Genomic DNA, 22,398 nt, shown 5'->3' on the forward strand with positions numbered 1-22,398 from the left:
AAAAGCCCTGAATGTGCTCTTAACATGACATCCAGATTTAGAGAAATGCTCTAAAATAAACGAGGAAAGTTTCTTTGTGGAACCAAAAATGGTCCTTCTATTGCTTCCCTTGCCTAGAAACCAGCTGCCACGCTTAAACTGGACATATGTGTTCTCAAAGAACTATTAGGCTATTTTTATGGAGGAAATAATAACCCCGAACAGCCTATAGATGTAGGTGAGAGGAGGCACTAGGTGGCAGGACGTTGGAGCAGGCCGTCACGCTGGAGATCCCTCAGTCCAAAACGGGCTGCAGTCGTCCCAGTGTGACGTCATTGCTTCCGCAAGCCCCCCTCCCTCCCCCCACCCCCCCCCAGTGTCGGCAGCGCTCGCCTGCTGCTGACTACACAATCCAACATGGAGTAGTGAGAGATGGGGGCTCCTCTTCGAGACCAGCGCGCAGGCTTCAGCCACGGCAGGCGACGCGAGGCGAAAAACCATCGATATAGCCATCGGGATGTTGCATAACGCGAGGATTCCTGGCTCTTCAAGCAGATGCATTGCTAACAGTGACGGATAAAAGTGCAAGAGCGAAAATAAAGAGCGCTGAAACGGATTTGGGGGAAACTCGTTGATGCACTGGACTTTAAAAAAAAAGGCGAGGTGGAAAATCGAGACAACATGAAGCCCGAACGCTGCGCGCCCGCGGTGGGATATTATTTCTATTGTAGGTGAAACGAGGGGGAAAATGACTGAGGAATCGCACCCAGACGAGTGAGTATTCACTTTTTAAGAAAACGACGCATGTGGACACGAATGGAAATCTCATCCTGTGTCCAAGAATGTGCTCCCGAGCTATACGAGGGGTCAGTCAAATGCTGGGAATTCGTGCATGCGCTTCCGACAGGGACGTTGGACATGTTAACACTAAGAAACAATGCAGTGTCAAAAAGATTTTGAGTGCTGGGCCCCTGCTGCAGGGCTCTGGTCTCAAACCGAGAACGGGGGGAGGAGGAGGAGGAGGGGCTCGAGCGGAAACATTTTGTGGAGGGATCCTTTACTGAATTCCATGTATCACCTCGACCCTATAAAGACGAATTACCGCTCCGAGGAATCAAATAGACGACTGCGAAGTTCATAAACACACAACACTAGAGCATTGAGCTTGTGAACGCTCTCGGAGCGGCCGTTTTTGGTGTCTTTCTTTGTGGTGGTCTGACATGCTATATCCGCCATTTCTTTTTCGTGAATCGCTCTCATTTGCATACTGTCCTTCATTCATAAAAATACAGGCGGGGGCGCGCACAGCAGAGAGAGCGCCTCAGAGCTGTCCTGGTGTTAAAGCAGGCCCTATATCACACATAAAGGCCTATGTGCGTTTAAATGTTGAATTTAATCAGGATGTTTCTTCTATTTGCAAGAAGCGAACGCGAAAATTAGGTGAATGTAGCTCATTGTCATAACAGTAGGCTAGTGTTTAACAGGCTAGCCTATATTTTACTTACTTTTCGCCACATTCTTCTGAATAACATAAACACTCTTCACAGTAGTTTGACTCGGACTATCAAAGTGTCGTTAATAGCATTAGGGCCGTGTTAAATGGCTCGTTAACTCGGTGAGCTCTTTAAAGGCTTAAAATCAACTTCTGTAACACACTCAATCTGTATTAAGGCGATGTTTATTTGGATGGTCTTATGTCGCAAACCGTTGTGATCAAACGATTGTGTGAACGTTTGTCGTTAAGTAGTTTGATTTAGAGCTATTCTTATATTATTTAGCTGGGTTTTAACGTCTGTAACTCGTATCTCAGAATGTTGGTCCAGGCTACTAGAAATTAAAGTATTTTAGATTTGTTTACTTTACCTTGGCTTAACCTGTGAAAACTAATGTCAAGGCGTCTTCAAAAGTGTCGTTATAATTCCCCCTACTCGTTGTAACGTCAACTGAAGACGTTACTTTTTTTACTGAATTAATTATACATTTACCGTTTTTTTTTTTACTTCGCAGTAAGCTAACAATTAAATGTCTGAAAGCTACATTTTAAACGTAGTAGGCCTAACACCAAGCTACTTTTTTGTTCGCGAACTTTCTAGTAATCTGACTTCTGAAACATCGTTAAAATACATCAATTTATAATCAAGGACCACTCTAAACTTTGTTGGAATTGCAATTGTGCAATAGTTCAATTTTACATTTGAATTGCTTGAACTCAGCATAGCCTATATTTCCTCTACTGGAGATGTATCGCAAGAGCGTAACCCTGAAGCTGGCGGGGAATTTCTCCTGGTTTAATTTATGGCACACTCACACCCGTTTGAGTAAATACGTGTGTCACACTGGGATGTAAAGGCCCATATAATAGCCCGGGGTTGTGAAATGTTGACTTTTATCGGCGGAGGGGAGGGCTACGGGCTACTCCAAAATGGGAGGAGGTTTCTGAGAAGGCGCTCCCGGGATGATTGTAAAGGGAAACAATGGTGAGAGGATTAAACAAAGATCCGGCGGAAGTGAAAGAGGTGGGTGAAGCAGTGAAGCGTTACTTTGCTGTCACGCCTCTCGATTGTTTGGTTCTCAATGACGTGCCCATAATGAATGGATTACTCTGCACGATTCATTTCTTGCAAGGAAATCTTTCCCCATTTACTTAATAGGCATATCTCTCTTTTTGTGTAGTCTAAACCGTTATGGCACCAGGTAGGCTACCACATTGAAGTTTCATCATGTCTTCAAGTTTGAAACACAGCCTATGTCTGGGAACCTGAACAAAAAAGTCTGAAGGCCATGCATGAGGTTGCAAAGCCGTTGTATACCAAATGCTAGGCTTTTTGTTAACTTTGCTGACTTAACTGACCCCACAAATTGCCCAGTGCTTTTTTTTAAAATCGTATTCAAGTTTATTAGATCCATGATGTTGTACAGTGTGATTCGTAATAGGATTGCAGAAATCGCAGTCTGTATCAAACATTAGGGTCTAAACCGGGTCTAACAAATATTTGTCACAAAAAAATTGTCTGCCAGTTTACTTTAAATTCTTATTGTTTGAAAGTGTTTAAGGACATTGAATTGGATCTATAACCTTTTAAATAGTTTTACTATAATAAGCAACATTTTTACTCAAAACCATTGGTGGCCTTTGCCTGATTTATATATTTTGAGTTTGCGTGACTGATATTGTCTAAATAGGTCACTGTCCTTAGTGCTTGGATGCGGTGTTGTTCTCGCTACGTCCTGTGTGCTATTGCAATTGACCCTTGGCCTTTAGGCCTTGTATCACCATATCTGCTCTTGTTACATGTTGCATGTAGTTACTATAGTAATAAAAGTAAATGATGCAAAATTACATGCAACTTACACTCAACCAAACACTAATCCTACCCTAACCCTATAGTAAGTATTAAATATTACTTGGTACTTAAATGTATTATTACACTGTAACAATGACACCTTAATATAAAGTTTAACCCTTTATTTTGAGGTGATGTAGTTAAATTGTTCTTACTCAAATAAGCACTGAGTAATAGTAATTATAGAGTTATGGTTAGGGAGTTCAGTTTTTAAAATTAACTGTAAAGGACTAAAAAAAAGAAAATAATGTTTTGTCATCATTTACTCATGTCATTACAACCTTGTAATCTATTCCCTTCTTCAGAATGACATACACATGAGTAAAGGATGTTTTGGCTGAAATATTCCTTTAAAATTCTAATTTTCTGAGTTTTCTGGAAACTCTAGAATGCTGATGTTTGTGTGACTTTTTTTTTGGAGAGGAATGTGAGTTACTCAAAAACGTGCTGAGCAAACCAGTGGCTCCCCATTGGTAATGACTGTAGCCTGGAGGAGAGTGTATATGCTCACGTGAACTGGCTGGCGCCCAGACCTCAGACCCGGATGCCCTCTCCATCCTCTGGGCCGTTTGGGAGGGGAGGAATGCAATCTATATTGATCAAACCAGCATGACCTATATGCACCACCATTATGGGTCAATAATATCTGAGCGGGGAATAGAGAGTGACTTTGAGGTAAAGTCAGTCCAGATGAACTGTTCTGATGGATTTACGGTAAGGATAAGGATTGATTTCCGAGCCAGCCGCTTGCTGGAAGTGTTAGGGTAGTGAAATACAGAATGAAGAGACTGCAATGCTGTGATGGGAATTGAGTTTTAAAGAGTGGAAGTTCTGAATTAATTTTTTCCTTTGCATGTTGTTCAGTGTGTGGGAGACAATGCTAGCTTTGGCAGCTGTATATCATTGCATTGTGTTCACTAGGGCTGTGTATCGCCAAGAATCTGCCGATATGATACATATCACAATACAGGGGTTACTGTAAGAAATGCAATATATTACAATTTTTCTTGTTTTTCTTTTGGAAGAGGATTTAATTTTTAGAAAAACTGTCATGAGGAACATGGCACCATATGCATAAAACCTGATCAAAAAAAGTATTTTATTTAATCAACACATTGGGATCTGCATTTGCATTTATATCACTATTTCATGCAATCTAATTAAAGAGAAAATAGTAAAGGGCTTGCAGGATTATTTAGAAGACGATATAATTTTACCAGCTTGCACCGCAGTGTACAAAGTGGTCGTAAAATAAATCCATGAGCGGTTTAGTCCAAATTTTCTTTAGAGATTCTATGAACAGATTGAATTTAGGCTTTTATTCACATATAAACCTTTATCAGTGAACATAAATGGAAGCACAACCGTACATGCTTAAAGCATGAAAAAAAAAACTTGCTGAAGCTCAAACGTGCTGCATAACACGAGAATGAACCTCATTGGTTCTTGCTGAAGCTCAAACGTGCTGCATAACACGAGAATGAACCTCATTGGTTCTTGCTGAAGCTCAAACGTGCTGCGTAACACGAGAATGAACCTCATTGGTTCTTGCTGAAGCTCAAACGTGCTGCGTAACACAAGAATGAACCTCATTGGTTCTTGCTGAAGCTCAAATGTGCTGCGTAACATGAGAATGAACCTCATTGGTTCTTACTGAAGCTCAAACGTGCTGCGTAACACGAGAATGAACCTCATTGGTTCTTACTGAAGCTCAAATGTGCTGCGTAACACAAGAATGAACCTCATTGGTTCTTACTGAAGCTCAAACGTGCTGCGTAACATGAGAATGAACCTCATTGGTTCTTACTGAAGCTCAAACGTGCTGCGTAACACGAGAATGAACCTCATTGGTTCTTACTGAAGCTCAAATGTGCTGCGTAACACGAGAATGAACCTCATTGGTTCTTACTGAAGCTCAAACATGCTGCCTAACATGAGAATGAACCTCAATGGTTCTTGCGGAAGCTCAAACGTGCTGCGTAACACAAGAATGAACCTCATTGGTCCTTGCGGAAGCTCAAACGTGCTGCGTAACACGAGAATGAACCTCATTGGTTCTTACTGAAGCTCAAACGTGATGCGTAACACAAGAATGAACCTCATTGGTTCTTACTGAAGCTCAAACGTGCTACTTAACACGAGAATGAACCTCATTGGTTCTTGCTGAAGCTCAAACGTGCTGCGTAACACAAGAATGAACCTCATTGGTTCTTACTGAAGCTCAAACGTGCTGCCTAACATGAGAATGAACCTCATTGGTTCTTGCTGAAGCTCAAACGTGCTGCGTAACACAAGAATGAACCTCATTGGTTCTTACTGAAGCTCAAACGTGCTGCGTAACACGAGAATGAACCTCATTGGTTCTTACTGAAGCTCAAACGTGCTGCCTAACATGAGAATGAACCTCATTGGTTCTTGCTGAAGCTCAAACGTGCTGCGTAACACAAGAATGAACCTCATTGGTTCTTACTGAAGCTCAAACGTGCTGCGTAACACGAGAATGAACCTCATTGGTTCTTGCTGAAGCTCAAACGTGCTGCGTAACATGAGAATGAACCTCATTGGTTCTTGCTGAAGCTCAAACATGCTGCGTAACATGAGAATGAACCTCATTGGTTCTTACTGAAGCTCAAACGTGCTGCGTAACATGAGAATGAACCTCATTGGTTCTTGCTGAAGCTCAAATGTGCTGCGTAACACGAGAATGAACCTCATTGGTTCTTACTGAAGCTCAAACGTGCTGCGTAACACAAGAATGAACCTCATTGGTTCTTACTGAAGCTCAAACGTGCTGCGTAACACAAGAATGAACCTCATTGGTTCTTGCTGAAGCTCAAGCGTGCTACTTACCACGAGAATGAACCTCATTGGTTCTTGCGGAAGCTCAAACGTGCTGCGTAACACGAGAATGAACCTCATTGGTTCTTGCGGAAGCTCAAACGTGCTGCGTAACACAAGAATGAACCTCATTGGTTCTTGCTGAAGCTCAAACGTGCTGCGTAACATGAGAATGAACCTCATTGGTTCTTGCGGAAGCTCAAACGTGCTGCGTAACACGAGAATGAACCTCATTGGTTCTTGCGGAAGCTCAAACGTGCTGCGTAACACAAGAATGAACCTCATTGGTTCTTGCTGAAGCTCAAACGTGCTGCGTAACACAAGAATGAACCTCATTGGTTCTTGCTGAAGCTCAAGCGTGCTACTTACCACGAGAATGAACCTCATTGGTTCTTGCTGAAGCTCAAACGTGCTGCGTAACACGAGAATGAACCTCATTGGTTCTTGCTGAAGCTCAAACGTGCTGCGTAACACGAGAATGAACCTCATTGGTTCTTACTGAAGCTCAAACGTGCTGCGTAACACGAGAATGAACCTCATTGGTTCTTGCTGAAGCTCAAACGTGCTGCGTAACACGAGAATGAACCTCATTGGTTCTTGCTGAAGCTCAAACGTGCTGCATAACACGAGAATGAACCTCATTGGTTCCTGCACATCAAGCAAACAAGTTTGAGCTTCCATTTACCACAACTGATGTTTGAGTTGATGAATAGTTATATGTGAATAAAAGCCTAAATTCAGACTGTTCATCATATAAAGCGATCAAGTCTCTTCAGTAAAGTTAGACTTAACTGCTCAGATCATATGGATTAGCTTTAGTTATATATCTTTATGAACTTTTTGAAGCGACAAAGTGGTAGTTCCGTAGCTGTCAATAGAAAAAATCTTCTTTTTTTTTTGAAAAAGATCTTAATTTATGTTTCGAAAGTTTTACAGGTGATGAATGAGGGTGTGAATGAGGGTAAATGATGACAGAATTTTCATTTTTGAGTGACCTAACCGTTTAAATGAGCGACTACTGACTAGAAAAATCTTTAGTCTGGGGCATCCCTAAAAATGTAAGCATAATGGGTGTTGGGCATGTATTATTTGGACACTTATGCTACTCTTTAAAATGGATTTTCAGACATGAGCTGTGAATGAAAGTTGAGGTAGTGTATATCAGCTGTTCTGAGACTGACTGGCGAGTTAATGCCATCATTAATACGGGATAAAGATGAGACTGTAATCGAAGTTCCCATGCTCTACCACAGTCAGTATGCAAATTACATCCTGTGAAATCCTGATCCCAAGTTTTGCATTTGTTAAACCGTCTGTCATATTTTGCACATGGTTCTACATTAAAATAAGTTCAGCTTTTCGGATGGCATTATCATATCTGCCTAAGACATATCACTGTCTTTAAACAATGACCAGAAATATAATTAGCATAACGAATATCATCCTCTTCAAGATTTCAATAAACCTTATTTTTAAAACACAGAGCTGTCATTTGTTAGCTCAGGCATCTTCCCGAATGGATTATGATGTCATCATTATGAGTCACGTCTGGGCCCAATCAGGCTTCTTGGCTTAGATGCTGGTATTTTAGCATAAGCTTTGACATCACTGAACCAAAAGTCAGCATATTTATACATATTTATGTGTAGATTTATACATATATTTGGTAACACCTTATTTTAAGGTGACGTAGTTAAATGTTACTAATAACAGTAAATTATGTACAACTACAAATAACTAACCCTAAACCAATCCCTAACCATAACTCTATAATTACTATTACTCAGTACTTATTTGATTGAGAACAATGTAACTACATCACCTCAAAATAAAGGGTTAAACTTTATATTAAGGTGTCATTGTTACAGTGTAATTATACATTTAAGTACCAAGTAATATTTAATACTTACTATAGGGTTAGGGTAGGATTAGTGTTTGGTTGAGTGTAAGTTGCATGTAATTATGCATCATTTACTGTTATTACTATAGTAAGTATATGTAACATGTAACAAATGTTTGTGGGTGCTTATATATTATTATAGTAAATATAAAATGATGTAGTATCTTAAAATATCTCTGAAAATTTGACCTTTTCATGACATGACAAGTCAAATGGTTTCAAATGCAAATAACCCCAAGATCTGTTTTCTTTTCTTTTTTATAATTTCGCAAAAGTTAATTTGTAAAAATATTTTTTCTCATGATAAAAATGTTAAAATGTGTAATTATTAAAGGGTTACTTCAGCGATTAGCATATGGCTGTCTATCAGTAAAAACCCTGGAGTATATTCGAAAAGATTGTGCCCCCCCCCCCCCCCATGTCCCCCTGAGACAAGAGATTTATGCATTTTATTTCTTGAAAAATCCTCCAATGACGCAAATATCGTCAATTCGTGTCATCTGATGAATTTTTGGCCAGAGGCTAAAGACTACAGCCAGCAGAGGCGCTATTTCCGCATGTTTTCAACTCGCACATGGGGGATGGATCTCACTCACAGCACTCAGGCATTCATGTAAACGGAGCGGTGCGGAGCAAAGGGAGTGTTTTAACTTCTCAAATTAATTCCTATGAAAGTTAAGCTTCCAAGGGCGTGAACTGAAAACGTGGCAGACTGAACACGCGCTGTGAACGACTGTCGCGAGCGCGGACGTGTTTACCTCAGCTCTCATCACGAGAGCTCCTTCAGCTCATTTGTAATCTGACTTCTGCAGCGTTTGTGCTTTGACAGATGCTCGGCTCACTCACACTTTATTAAACAGGCATGTTCAGTTTTTAATTGTAGTGTCTGTTCTCTAACTGAACTGATTTTATAAAAAATTAAAGTGGTGGGAAAGTGATCCTGTAGCGGCGGCTTTGGGAGTGGCCTCATAGGCTAGTGAAGCATTCTGGGAATTGTTGTCTTTCATCCCCATGAGACAAAAATAAATTTTCTGTCTTTTCTCAGTCTAGAAAGCACCAAATAAAAAAATAATTATACTACATTAATGACCCAGTTTAAATATAGATTAATCTTCCCAGAGCTGAAGTACTACCCTTTTAATTTGTAGTCGTTAAATCAAAATGTTCATTGAAATTGAAATAAATGTCCTTATAAATAAAAGACAAATCCTTCTGTCTCTACCTGCAGTGACAGTTACATAGTGCGAGTGAAAGCTGTGGTAATGACGAGGGATGAGTCTAGCGGGGGTTGGCTGGCTCAGGAGGGCGGAGGTCTCAGTCGAGTGGGCGTCTGTAAGGTGGTCCCATCTGACCTGGAGATCCTGGGACGCAGCGGCTTTCTCATCTTTGGCGAGAGACTCAAAGACAAGCAGGTTAGAGAGTTGATGCATGCGAGTCTCCATTACACATGGTTCAAACATCGGCTTTTTAAAGCCTAATATCTTTCTCTTTCTCTGTGTGTGTGGAGCAGGTGATCCTGCAATGCTTTCTGAAGAAAGATCTGGTCTACACTAAAGCCACGCCCACTTTCCATCACTGGCGAGTGGACAACAGGAAGTGTGGCCTGTCATTCCAGAGCCCCGCCGACGCCCGAGCGTTTGATCGCGGTGTGAGAAAGGCGATCGAGGACCTTACGGAGGGTGAGCCAGATGAGAAACTGTTTATTGTTCATTGTGCAGCATTGTGACTAAGATTATACCGTGAATCTTGCTTTTTCTTTAGGCTCCACTACTTCTTCCTCCACCCTGCAGAATGAAGCTGAACTGGGCGATGATGATGTTTTCACGGTGAGTCTCCATACAGTCTGACTAGAGTCTCTATATGTGACCCGTGCTAGCAAAATGAGTGGGAATGTGCACGGGGTGAGATCTTGCATGGAGCCCCAGTCTGAGGGAGATTGCCAGTCATGTTTAGCTTCTTCCATTTTCTAATGATTGCTCCAACAGTGGATCTTTTTTCACCAAGCTGCTTGGCAATTTCCCCGTAGCCCTTTCCAGCCTTTTGGAGGTTTGCAGTTTTGTCTCGTGTCTTTGGACAGCTCTTTGGTCTTGGCCATGTTAGTAGTTGGATTCTTACTGATTGTATGAGGTGGACAGGTGTCTTTATGCAGCGAACGACCTCAAACAGGTGCATCTAATTTAGGATAATAAATGGAGTGGAGGTGGACATTTTAAAGGCAGACTAACAGGTCTTTTAGGGTCAGAATTATAGCTGATAGACAGGTGTTCAAATCAGTGGCGGCTACTGGTCTGTCAGAGAGGGGAAGCTCATTTATTTATTTTTTACATCATAAAATTGTCTATTTATTTAAAAGTAAATTCTGCCCTACGTTCCTTTTCAAGAAAATGGTCAGTGACCCGTCGTCCCAACTAGGAGTCTTTTCAAGTGACTTGACCAGTGTCCTCTCAATGGCCAGCAGAGCTATAAAAAAATATTAAACTCTGTAAAACTGAAACAAGGAATGTGGTGTATAATTGTGTAAAATGTATGATGAAAGTCAAGCAATTTCGCCAAGCAAATATCAAAGAAATAGGTTGCAGCAGTTTTTATTTCGAGTGAACTCGAGAAATCCGCGATGGGACTGAGCGCGAATAGCTTCAGTGATTCCTTATAGTACAGAATCGCTGTCAGTCAAAAAGGAGATGCAGTCTTTTGACAGACCCTCCAATCATCACGAAGAAGCTCAGAGTCCGGGCCAGCCCACTCCCCATTCACCCCCAGAGAACCGCTGAGCGTCCGTGGGCGGGACATAATCGCAGCGTTTATCCAATGACCGTCTAGTTTCGAAGCACTGCAAAAAAAACGTTCAAAGCAGCCCCATTGAAGTCAATGGACGCTGGGCTTCAATAGGGAAATGCACTGTGATGCTGCGGGAATGTATGAGAAGGAAATCGAGTCAGCCGACCTGCTATATGTAACTGATTCTGAACAAACTCGTCTTTGAGATGAGCGTTTTCTTACGCATTTTTAGTCAATAAAATGTTAATACAATAGTACATATTTGACCATTAATTTTGTGACATTATAAGGGAAGCCGAGCTTCCCTTACAGTCTTAAAGAAATCGCCACTGGTTCAAATACTTATTTGCAGCTGTATCATACAAATAAATAGTAAACAAAATCATACATTGTGATTTCTGGATTTAGTTTTTTAGATTATGTCTCTCACAGTGGACATACACCTATGATGACAATTTCAGACCCCTCCATGATTTCCAAATGGGAGAACTTGCAAAATAGCAGGGTGTTCAAATACTTATTTTCCTCACTGTATATACACTACTTCAGCAATCTATTGTAATAAATGGCAAGATTTACGTGCACACGTTGTTTTAATATGACACATTTCATGCTTCTGTGCACGTTTTTGAGTGATGAAACAAATAGTTTAATCAGAGTTTTGAAAGTGATTCATTCAAACATTTCAAAATGATTAATAGAAATGAATCAGCCTTATCAAAAGCTTGTAAAACATCTCTTTCTTGCATCTTGGCATTGCTTAACTTTCTCCAGCATAATCATTATGACTAATCATGAATGTTCAAATATACACAGGGTATTATAATCTTTTTTCTATTCATGCACTACCCAACCTCTGAGAATAGGTGCTATTAATGGGTCACTTGCCATCATTTTTCTGATGAATGGTTTTGTGTGTGAGTGTGTGTGTGTGAGCTGTGCTCAGGAAGTGACCTTTGCCCCCTTTGTCCTCCTATTGCTCCTAATTCAACACAACAATGCCTCAACCAAGTCGTCAGATACAAGAGTCCATTTAACACGCACGCATGCATTCAAAAGCCCATGGTTGTACCGAGTTAAGAAAGGTTTCTTTTGGTTTGAATTCAGACTTTAGGTGCTCAGTGATCAGCGTTTGCCTCGGTCGCTCAGCAGTGGTGTTCCTCTAATCGCTAACTTTAGAAGTTTATGACTCACAGCTATTCATACAAGCCCAGCCAGACACTGATTATTACTAATCAGAGTAGTCAGTCGCTCCTAAGTTTAGAGAGGGAGAGAGATGGGATGTGTGCTGTAGGTTTAGAATGGGCAGCAGCTGTTGGATGTCTAATTCCCTCTGAGGTAAAGTCTAAAGTGATAATTAGCACAGCCACAAATACATTTCCATCCAGACATTATGCACACAACTGTGTATGTACTTAGCATGTTTGTAGATGCACACTCACATTTACACTTTCATAGATCTGTCCGTTTGTCTGTGTCTGAATGAACCATATTATTAATTATATAATAACACATTTTTTAATTAATTATATTATTGTGCGTTATAATTAACAAGGCAATACATGGACTTTACAGAAAACAAATATTGTAAAAATTTGAAATAAATTTTATCCTATTTATAAGTGAATAGTATAAATTATCTTATACATTTAACAAGATCGCAAATGCTTTTATATTTGTTTTTTCTAAATGTATCACCTTATTATTTATGGTCAATATTTTCAATAACATAATAAAATGTATTTTTACAGTAAAGTTATGTTAAATTGTGTAAGTAAAATTAACATTTACAGTAAGATATATAATATATATATATATACTAATGTTAAAGGCTCCCTGAAATCAAACATTTTTTTGCTTTTAGTTTGACTATGTTAGCCTTAAGGTTATGAATAAGATGAATAAAAAAATTACAAAATTCGCATTTAGGAGACATAAGCATTCAAAACTTACAGTCTCTCACTTCCGTTGAAATGAATCACAGATTTTGGTGACATCATCGCAGACTTCACCTTCTCATCACATCTTCTGTCCAATCAAATGCTCTCTAGAATCTGAAGCCCCGCCCCCTACATTATAACGAGATGTTGATGCTGCGGCTGAAACCGGCCCCTTGTTCACACATTACTATTTTCTACATGGTGAATGGCACATAGCACACTATATATGCGATAGGAAATGGTTCAGACAGTGTAAATATGCTTTCAGTTGAGGTAAATGAAGTCTGTTTTTATGTTTGTTTCACGCACACCATCCCAGCACACACACATAGTCTAGACCCAGAGCGTTGACTAGAGACACTTCTTACAGCTGGAGCCGTTTCAGGGGAAATTACGTCAACACATTGAATAATGCTGCACGGTTCAAAGCACTTCAGTGGGCCTTTAACATATTGTTGAAAATACGTTTGTTTTGTAACATATAATTTCTGGTTAAAAACGTTCAAAAATGTTCAAAAAGATGCATCACATATGCTTATATTTTATTTAAATAGCCATGTTCTTATTTTTTCATGTTGTCCGTTATGTATACTGGGGAGTTATGTAGTGTAGTTGATGTTTATAGCATTATTTTAGGCTCACATGTTAACCCGATGCTGCAGCTGCCAGTTTTTTTTTTGCTGTAAATTGAACAGTTTTAAGTTTTTACAGTGTAGTGCAGATTTCAGTCTTTGCAGAAGAAAGGAGCCAGATTACTTAAGAGAGGCGAGCTGTGTTTGTAATCATCTTGAGCTCTCTCTCTCTCTCTCACACACACACACATACACACACAAACTCTCTCTTGAGTTATTGATGGCCCTGTGGCTCTCTGTCAACTCTTAAAGCAGATGCTTGCACACACACACACACACACACACACACACACACACACACACACACACACACACACACACACACACACACACACGCACACACACACACACACACACTGCTGGCTCTAAACTCAGGCTCCAGGCTTCAGGAAGAGCCACAGGAAGGAGACAGTGTGGATTTCAGGGGTTGAAGGTCAGAGATAATAGTGCTGATGATAGTTCTCAAGCACTTCATTTACACAAACCTTACGCACCCAGACACAGGGTCAAAGGGCAAGCAGAATGACCTGTGCCGTGTTGTTGTGAGACGTTTTAAATGCTTTTATACAGATATTGTTGATCTGATCAGTTTATACAGACACTTTCATTTTCTCTGACATGGTGAAAGTTAAATGTGCAGTTCTTGACCATCTGATGACCAAATTCAACAAAAAATTGTGCCTCGTTCAAGGGTGGGGAGTCTTTTGGTTTGTGCCTAGTCACCATGATCCTGCCAACATGCTCAAATTGGGAAACAATTTCTATTCTTGCTCTCTCTCTCTGTCCGTCAGAATGCCACAGACAGCTCGTCTAACTCGTCTCAGAAGAGAGAGACATCCATTCAGACACTCGCACCAATCAGCTTCTCTGAGCCCCACCATTGCATTCTGGGACATCTCTATGACCAGCACAGGCACTCTGAACGCTACTACCTGGAACAGGTGAGTTTGTATAAATCATCTGTTTGTGCAACATTTACTCAAGTTGTCATCTCAATCAATATACTGCTTTACTGTAGCCTGACGTGGTCATATAGGCTAGAAATCTAATCTGCCCGCAAGTGTCGTCTAGCAACTCTCAATACCCTTCTAAGCTGTAAACGCCAAACTCTTGCCGGGCCAATCACATCGTGTATAGAGTCTGTGGGCGGGGCCACAGTGACGCAAGAGTTGCGTTTGCGTGCTTCTAGTAAACACAGAAACTGGCGAACGGTGGCGGTCTTTCGAATCAGCTCTGAACGTGACTCTGGAAGACTTGCAGTTAAGCTTTTCTCTGAGAAAAGAACAAAGAACGGCACTGAAGTCATTCTTAAAAAGGGAAGATGTGTTCGGAGTTTAGCCGACCGGATACGGCGAATGTTTAATCTATCAACTAGCTCTGCTTCACCTTCGTTGCTCTGGTTGGTTGTAGCGCTATCCTATCGCGTGCAGAGGGAGTTTGAAAGACAACCGTTTATCCGCCCCTCGGATTGAGCTGTCAATGGTGAATTTCCAGACCAAACATCTTGATGTGGGTCTGGCTTGTCAGGCTACATAACACACACAATAGCGTAATAAACATACATATCTATCTAGGCTAGTGGTCATACTCGATTCTAGTCAGAAAATGAGTCTGAAACTGTTCCATTGGGCTGAGATTATGGGGTGTGTTTCAACCGAACCAGGAAAGACATCAACTGGATAGAGCTACAACCAATCAGAGCAACGAAGCGACACAGTACGCTAGTTCTCAAATGTCAACAGAGCTCAACTGCACTTTCTGGCCAAGTCCGCATTTTTTTCCGCGGTTGTTTTCTATGTCCGTGGGTTGAAGCGACTATTATGATCTATAGACATGAGTGCGAAGCAGGCAACCTTGCCAAAATAACACACATTTTACCCCCCAAACACCATTTTGTTCCCGGAGAACCCCCGAGAAGCTATTGTTTAGGGCTAGTAGTTGGTGGGGTTTGTTGTAAAGCTTGGCAACCCTGTCTGCACACTCGCTGGAATAAACGATCTTAGCCGGTGTTGTAAAAAAATAAAAGAATTTAATGATACACAGAGTACTGACCCAACATGATCATCATTTTTGAGAGAAATAGTGAAGAGGAATATACAAACAAGCTCTCCGTTTAGGATTCGAACAAATATAATCCAAGCCCCTTTGATGGCGTGCATGATTACGTTACTGTTGATCATCTGTCCGTCATCGTCTAAAGCCCGCCCTGATGATTTCATTGGTCAGTTTCTGTTCGGGGATAATTACTCCTCTATGGATCGAGGCCAGACCGAACTGCCCATGCTCAAATATTGTGGGCGGGGCTGAGTTCGGCTGGCATCCAGGCTAGTTTTACTGCACTTTGAGTCGTTATTTGCAGTATATTATTTAGACACTAGGGGCGGTATACTGTTCAGGCAGACTTTGATCTGTTTTTTAAAGGGTGCAAAGCACACACAGTGTTTGCCAATCTCATGTTAATCTTGAGTACCTTTAGAGTAGTACTGCGGTATTACTGAACCGATTCTTTCCGAAAACAGCCGAGGTCGTGGAGGAGTGCAGTGGGCGGAGCTAAAGAGACTGTGGAGCTAGAAATATGACAAAATGATCTGAATTTGAATTGTATAAATCTGAATTATTGACAAGTGTAATCTAACAAAATTGAATATTATGTTGCATTTTACGTAGTTCTGAATTTGAATTGTTAAATGTTGAATATAGAACATTTGAAATTGAGCACATCTGAAATGTTTTTATGTCGAAATTGTATAGGCATGTATATTCAAACAGCAGATATTTTGTTCTGAATTAATAGACTGGAAATATTCAGTTTATGAAAATACAGATTCAAGATCTTAGATGAAGAATAAATTCAGATCATCAAATTCAATATTCTAAAATTCAGATCGCAGAAATTCAGATCTTCCAGAAAGTAGGCCAGAGGTCATCATCAGGGAAGAGTAACGGATGTCAGAAAAGTCCAACGGAGCACCATCTGATCATTTCATTTCCAATTTGTAATGGAATAAAGAGCCCAGGCCTACATGAGTTAGTAATATTTTAAGAATACAATTGATTGTAAAATAATTGTATCCCAAATAAAGTCCAAAAAAGCTTGAATCCAAAATGTTGTAGCAAAATCAATGTTGTTTCATTCTTTTTATGCCTCTTTAGCCTTTAAAGATAATTGTTCCTTTTTTTTATCATAAAATATTAAGATGTGTGTTCAAGATCAACCATTCCAGTTCCACTTCATTCTTCTCGTATTTAAATCCAGCTGGTGTTAAAGGTCCCGTTCTTTGTGTGTTTTCGAAGCTTTGATTATGTTTACAGTGTGCAATATAACATGAGTTCATGTTTCAAACAGTATTTTTCACACAATTTACTTATCTGTACAGCGCTGTTTCCTCTGTCCTAAAAACGGCCTGATGATTTCCTTGTTTTATGAAGTCCCTCCTTCAGAAACACCCAACGAGTTCTGATTGGGCCAGCGCTTCCCGTGTTGTGATTGGACAGCAGCTTAGCGCACTTTGCCCGGAAAGGTCCCGCCTCTTACCATAACGGGGCGATGCAAGCGCTGAATGCGCGCTCTTCTCCACGTGGGAGAGCAACAAGACCATGCCCCCTATTTTGCGTGTTCTTGTGGGCGGAGGAACAAACGGTTCTAGTGACGTCATCACAGCAGGAAGTGCAGCGGTGTAGTCCAAACCGGCCGTTCGCTGTAGGCTTTAAAGGGAACTTCTGTCAAATAAAATGTCTCGCTTGGCATTGAACTTTGAGCTTTATAATTTTACAGGTATTATTTATGCTCTAACAGCAACATTACACACTAACTAAAGTTTGAAAGGTGGGATCGCGGTTGACTCGAGGTTGCCAGATTGGCTGCAGGATCAGCAGGAATGTTTGTAGATCTGCAGCTGTGGTAACTAGAGCAGATCTGGCAACCCGGACGCAGAAACACTACTGACTTCGTGATTGATACATGGGCGTTGGAAGCAAATAAAAAGTGGGTGGGTCCTCTCTCAGAATTTGTTTTACTTGAGTAACATTAGATGCCATATTTACATTAAATACAAATATTTACTAAATAAATGATTGGGCCAGACAAAATTACGGAAATCACTGAGTTATTTACCGTGGCTATGGTGTGGGGTAAAGACGCATGTCATCAGGTTTTGACGCAAATCGAGCAGAGGTTCAAATCCGCCTTTTGCCACACTCGCTCTACTCCCTTTTCCCCATCACATATCAGATCAGAAAGGCATTTATTTTTTAATAAAAATTGAGAAAATATTAGAAAAGTGAAAATAAAGCGTCTAACATTTGTTTAATAATAAGTGTTTCTCGGTTAGGGGTAGGTAAACAGACATGTGCTGAATTAGAGATGATAAAAGTGCGTGGGTCTAACATCATTGGGCTTAAAAACTGGGTGGGTCTTGTTGTCCCACCCACACACAATGGTTCCAAGGCCAATGGATTGGTCGATAGGTGGAGGGCGGAGCTTCAGGCCAAAACACAACATTTCAACATGTCAACATTAGTTGAGGGCTGTAACAACAACTTTTAAATGACAATATCCTGGCCGGACTACTGTTGTCAGTGATATAAGTATTTGAAATTAACATGATTTCTTAAAGTCTAGTGACATATCAGGGCCATTTTATGATTAATTTCTTACATAAAGTTCCTTTAAACTCTCTAAACGTTCTCTATGTTTCTGCCATTCAGACGGTGCCCATGTTCCCGTGTTCACGTCACGTAAGGTTCCACGAGGAGGACGAGGAAATCGTACGGATTAACCCACGTGAGCGCTCTTGGTTAACGGGCTATGAGGACTACCGGCACGCCACCACAGCCACACGGGGCAAATCTCTGCAGCCAGACGCTACGGACGCTTACGTTCACCTCGCCAAGATTGAACCTCCCAAACACGACTACACTTACTCGTATCCACTCAGCGGGGATGGACACACAACCCGCGATAGCAAAACGGGCATCGGTGGCGGTGTGGTCACTGGCCAGCCGCGGCCGCTGACTGCAAAATGGCTGCCGCGGCGCGTGGAGGACAGCAGAGAGCGCTTGCGGTGCGTGTACTGTCAAAACATGTTCAGTCCGGCCGAAAACAGGCGCGGGCGCTGTCAGGAAGCCCCAGATCCCGTGCAGACGTGCATTCGTCGGGTGAGCTTCATGTGGTGTGCGGACAGCCTGCTCTACCATTGTATGTCGGACCCAGAGGGCGACTATTCGGACCCGTGTTCCTGCGACGCCAGCGAAGAGCGATTCTGCCTGCGTTGGCTAGCTCTCCTGGGACTGTCGCTGCTAGCGCCCTGCATGTGCTGCTATGCGCCGTTGCGAGCGTGCTACCACTGTGGCGTCGCGTGCCACTGCTGCGGCGGAAAGCACAAAGCCGCGGGGTGAACGGGACACAAGCACACCAGCAGCTAGGAAAAACTACAGCGTGAAATGCAAAACGAAAAGTGGAAGAATGAACTTGTGGCTGCATTTAAGTTTTGCCTCCCCCATTTTATGTTTTATTTTCTCAATTTAATTGTACTGGACAGCTGTCCTGGTTTGTATTTTTCTTTGTTTTTAAAAGAGTAACCCTCAGCTTCCATTTAAAAGACTACACGATAAATATTCATTTATATATGAAAAGTATATATAAATATATGTAGATATAAATATATAAATCCAGGTACTTTATATTTTTTATGCTCATCTGCTTTGAAGGTTTGAATTATCTTCCTTCCGTCTCGTCTGTGTTTTAATATGTTGGTTTGATTTGATTTTACTCTCCCGTCAGCCTTTCGTTATGTCTCTCCAGTCAGAGGCTTCTCTTCTACTGTGATCCACTCCGTCTAGATAAGACAAACCCAGAGGAATCCAAAATAGCTGACCTGTAGGACGGTAGATCTCGTGAGTATGTGTGCGTGTGTGTGCGTGTGAGGTCAGAACGGATGTGGGAAATGTCATTTTGCCAAATTGCCAATATTAATTTGCAGTGTGCAAACTGATGGCAAACACATTGCTGCCCGAGTGTAAAGCATGTGTGTGAGTGAATCTCAAGAAAACATGTGTAGGTCATATTTTACCCCAAAATCGAAAGGAAATGGGCGTTATTTTGCCTTTCATGAAAATTAAGCATGTTTGCCAACTGAAGTGTCATTACCATAATGCAAAAAAATATAATTCTCATTACTATAATGTTTCTCATAATGTGTTTAATTATTTGAATTGTTTTTTATTACAAGAAAAGAGGGAAGAGTACATTAAATACTAATCATTTTCTTGTTTAAATAGCGTGCTTGATTATCATGAAAATGGTCGCTTTTGGGGTGAGATATGAGTTGGACGTGTTCTCATAAGGTTTTGTGAGGTGTGTGTGCCTGTTATCGATGTTTTGAAAACCAGCCTCAAAATCGATGTACCCCTCCTACAGGACGAAAAACAAGATGTCTTTTTCTCTGCCTTTGTCTTAAGCACAACACAAACTAGAAAAACTAACAACAAACAAGAAAAAACATCTATCTGAACACTGTGCAAGTTGTTGTGAAGTTCTCAAAATATAGTTCCAGTTGCTGGCCTATCAGCATCATCCTTCGAAACAACATCCAGCCAATCAGTGGACTGCGACAGCGTTGTCATGACGACTGTGATCCTGTGTTAGCTGATGTTTTATGTCCTGTTTGTCTCTCTATCTCTCTCTCTCTCTCTCTCGTGTCTGTCATCAATCTTTCCCCCTCTTCCTGTGAAAAGCTTTTGCAGTAGTACTATCTGATGCGTGACAAAAGAGGAGCAGTTTTATTTTTTTATTGGTGTCCAGGAGAGTGAGTTCTCTGTCTGTCTGATGCTCCTGAACATTTTGAGATTAAAAGAAAGTGCCTGAATCAGCCAGTGCCGTCTCACCCGTTCTGTCCATCTACAAATCATTAATGTTACGCCGCTGTTACTTCAATTACAATAGGTAATTTTCCCCCTCCATTAACCGGTTACAACCACCACATGCTACGCACGTCCAGATCATTTGTGGATTGCTCTATAGAGCACAACAGTCAGTAGGGTTTCAGAAGTAAAATCTCATTCATTTTCTCCATTATAGAGAAAACTACTTTTCAGCAACAACATAAATGCTTCACAAGCTCAGAGATTGTTAAATGTTGGTATACTAATATACAAGTCATAAGTCGGTGTCATTTCAACTGTTTAAAAAATTGTTCCAAACCCTCAAACTATTTATATATTTGTATATATTTGAATATTTTGTAACAAATATATCAATAAAAATATATTGAATATAAATACATTTGTTCTTATATAAAGTTTTGTATATCACTATATATGTGCGCGCACACACACACACACACACACACACACACACACACACACACACACTACAAGACCTTATTCAGAGCAGCGCCATGACAGATATGAAAGTATAAAGCTCTTGGATCACTTGTAATTTTCCACAGCTCATATTGTCCGAGGTTTTTTGTCTACTGAAATTTCTCTGAAATATATTTTTGCATTGTTAGGTAAACTTCTAGGACGTCATTTATATAAAACGTGTCCACGGCAACGTTCAAATGTATAAAAATATGTCTTTGGCGTGTGAAGGTGCTTAGCGGCAGATTTATGTTAAGTGATATAATGACAGAAAGAGAAAATAAAATTTTTTTAAAGCTTGTTTTATTGCAGAAAATCACAGTTAGGCTATATAGGATTTACAATAGTATTTACAATAGTAACAATAGTATTTTTTTTTTTCAAACCTAGGCCACATCCACACGGAAAACTTTCCAAAACATCCACTTTTCAAGATGCACGTGGAAATTTTTCTGATCACAGATGAGATCACGGGAAGCAGCGCAAAGTGTATTCTGTGTTAATTTGATCTAATATTTTGTTTTTAAAAATGTTGTATATTTAAGTAGCAAAAGGGAATCACTAATATTATTGAAGATATTTTGAGACAAACATCCTCTCAGCGATTTGTATGCTAATTAAAGCAACAGTTTTTCAATAACGGAAGAATATGTAAAAGTATAGTATTTGGGGCAAAAGGCACTCCTGCTGTTGGGGCAAAAGGCACCATAATTAACATAATAATAAACCGCCGCTGACTTTTCCATCTGTTGACAAGAAATGGTTGGATTCAGAATGTAAATATCACATCTTAAGTTGGGCGTGCACCTTAGAGATAATCACCACATTTATAATGAAACCATCATATTTAAAAATATTATATTTCTATATTAACATATTTTAATGACAGTATATGTATTATTTTAATTATGAAAATAAGAAAATTGTACAAACTTTGCTAAAGTGATTGTTTTTGAATAAGTCTCACCTCGCCACCTTATACGTTTATAAGACTTTTATGATTTATTTTCACACAAAATCTGTTAAATCCATAAATGTTAAATACAAACATAATTTTCTCTGCAAAAAAAGCTTAGTTTTAGAATAGTAAAAGTTTCCCCCCCACTCAACCCTATCCATGTTGCTAAACATGTTCAACAATAACTAAGTTTCTCATATTCCTGCGAACATTATGGTAACTACGATTATGAGCTGAATTGCATCAATTTAATCAATAGATTAGGTCAAGTTTGACCTTAATATTGCCTAAATCTTATAATATTATGAGGGTGTGTGCAAACATAGACAATGATAGACAAATGGTAGTAAGTCCCACAGACTTTTCACTATTCAATATTATGGAAAAGTGTGTGTGTGTGTGTGTGTGTGTGTGTGTATGAATTACATGTGACAGTATATGTGTGTGTGTGTGTGTGTAGAAAGCAGGGCACATGCTGGATTGACAGCATGTCCCATATTACACCACCATTGACCCACTCTAACAATCTGAGTGTGTCCTGTGCATTATCAAACAGGTCTAATGAATGTGCAGCCATTGTAATGCAAAGTCAAAAAAACATCTTAATCGTGAGCTCCCGAATGAGTCAATAACAGCTTGAGTGAGACAGATGGGGAGAGCGAGGCTG

General features: G+C 40.4%; 2 protein-coding genes across 2 annotated transcripts in view; one reads left to right on the top strand and one right to left on the bottom strand.

Moving 5' to 3' along the window:
- meis1a (Meis homeobox 1 a) overlaps positions 1-22,398 on the bottom strand; it is a 59,593-nt gene that overhangs the window by 32,855 nt on the left and 4,340 nt on the right. The gene's annotated exons all lie outside the window — the stretch shown is intronic.
- spred2a (sprouty related EVH1 domain containing 2a) lies at positions 364-19,705 on the top strand. The gene is made up of 6 exons (XM_067440908.1): positions 364-753; positions 9,290-9,473; positions 9,572-9,740; positions 9,823-9,887; positions 14,203-14,352; positions 18,119-19,705. The coding sequence occupies exons 1-6, from the start codon at positions 728-730 to the stop codon at positions 18,806-18,808; spliced, it is 1,284 nt and encodes a 427-aa protein (XP_067297009.1). The 5' UTR covers positions 364-727; the 3' UTR covers positions 18,809-19,705.

This window comes from Pseudorasbora parva, chromosome 4 (assembly GCF_024679245.1).
Source record: "Pseudorasbora parva isolate DD20220531a chromosome 4, ASM2467924v1, whole genome shotgun sequence".
Classification (NCBI taxonomy): Eukaryota; Metazoa; Chordata; class Actinopteri; order Cypriniformes; family Gobionidae; genus Pseudorasbora; species Pseudorasbora parva.

Bases quoted from the DNA above. Each gene is read 5' to 3' on its own strand.
- spred2a (XM_067440908.1), top strand. From the start codon at position 728: ATGACTGAGGAATCGCACCCAGACGA. The intron at 754-9,289 runs GTGAGTATTCAC...CTCTACCTGCAG, and splicing joins GAGGAATCGCACCCAGACGA to TGACAGTTACATAGTGCGAG. The intron at 9,888-14,202 runs GTGAGTCTCCAT...TCTGTCCGTCAG, and splicing joins GCGATGATGATGTTTTCACG to AATGCCACAGACAGCTCGTC.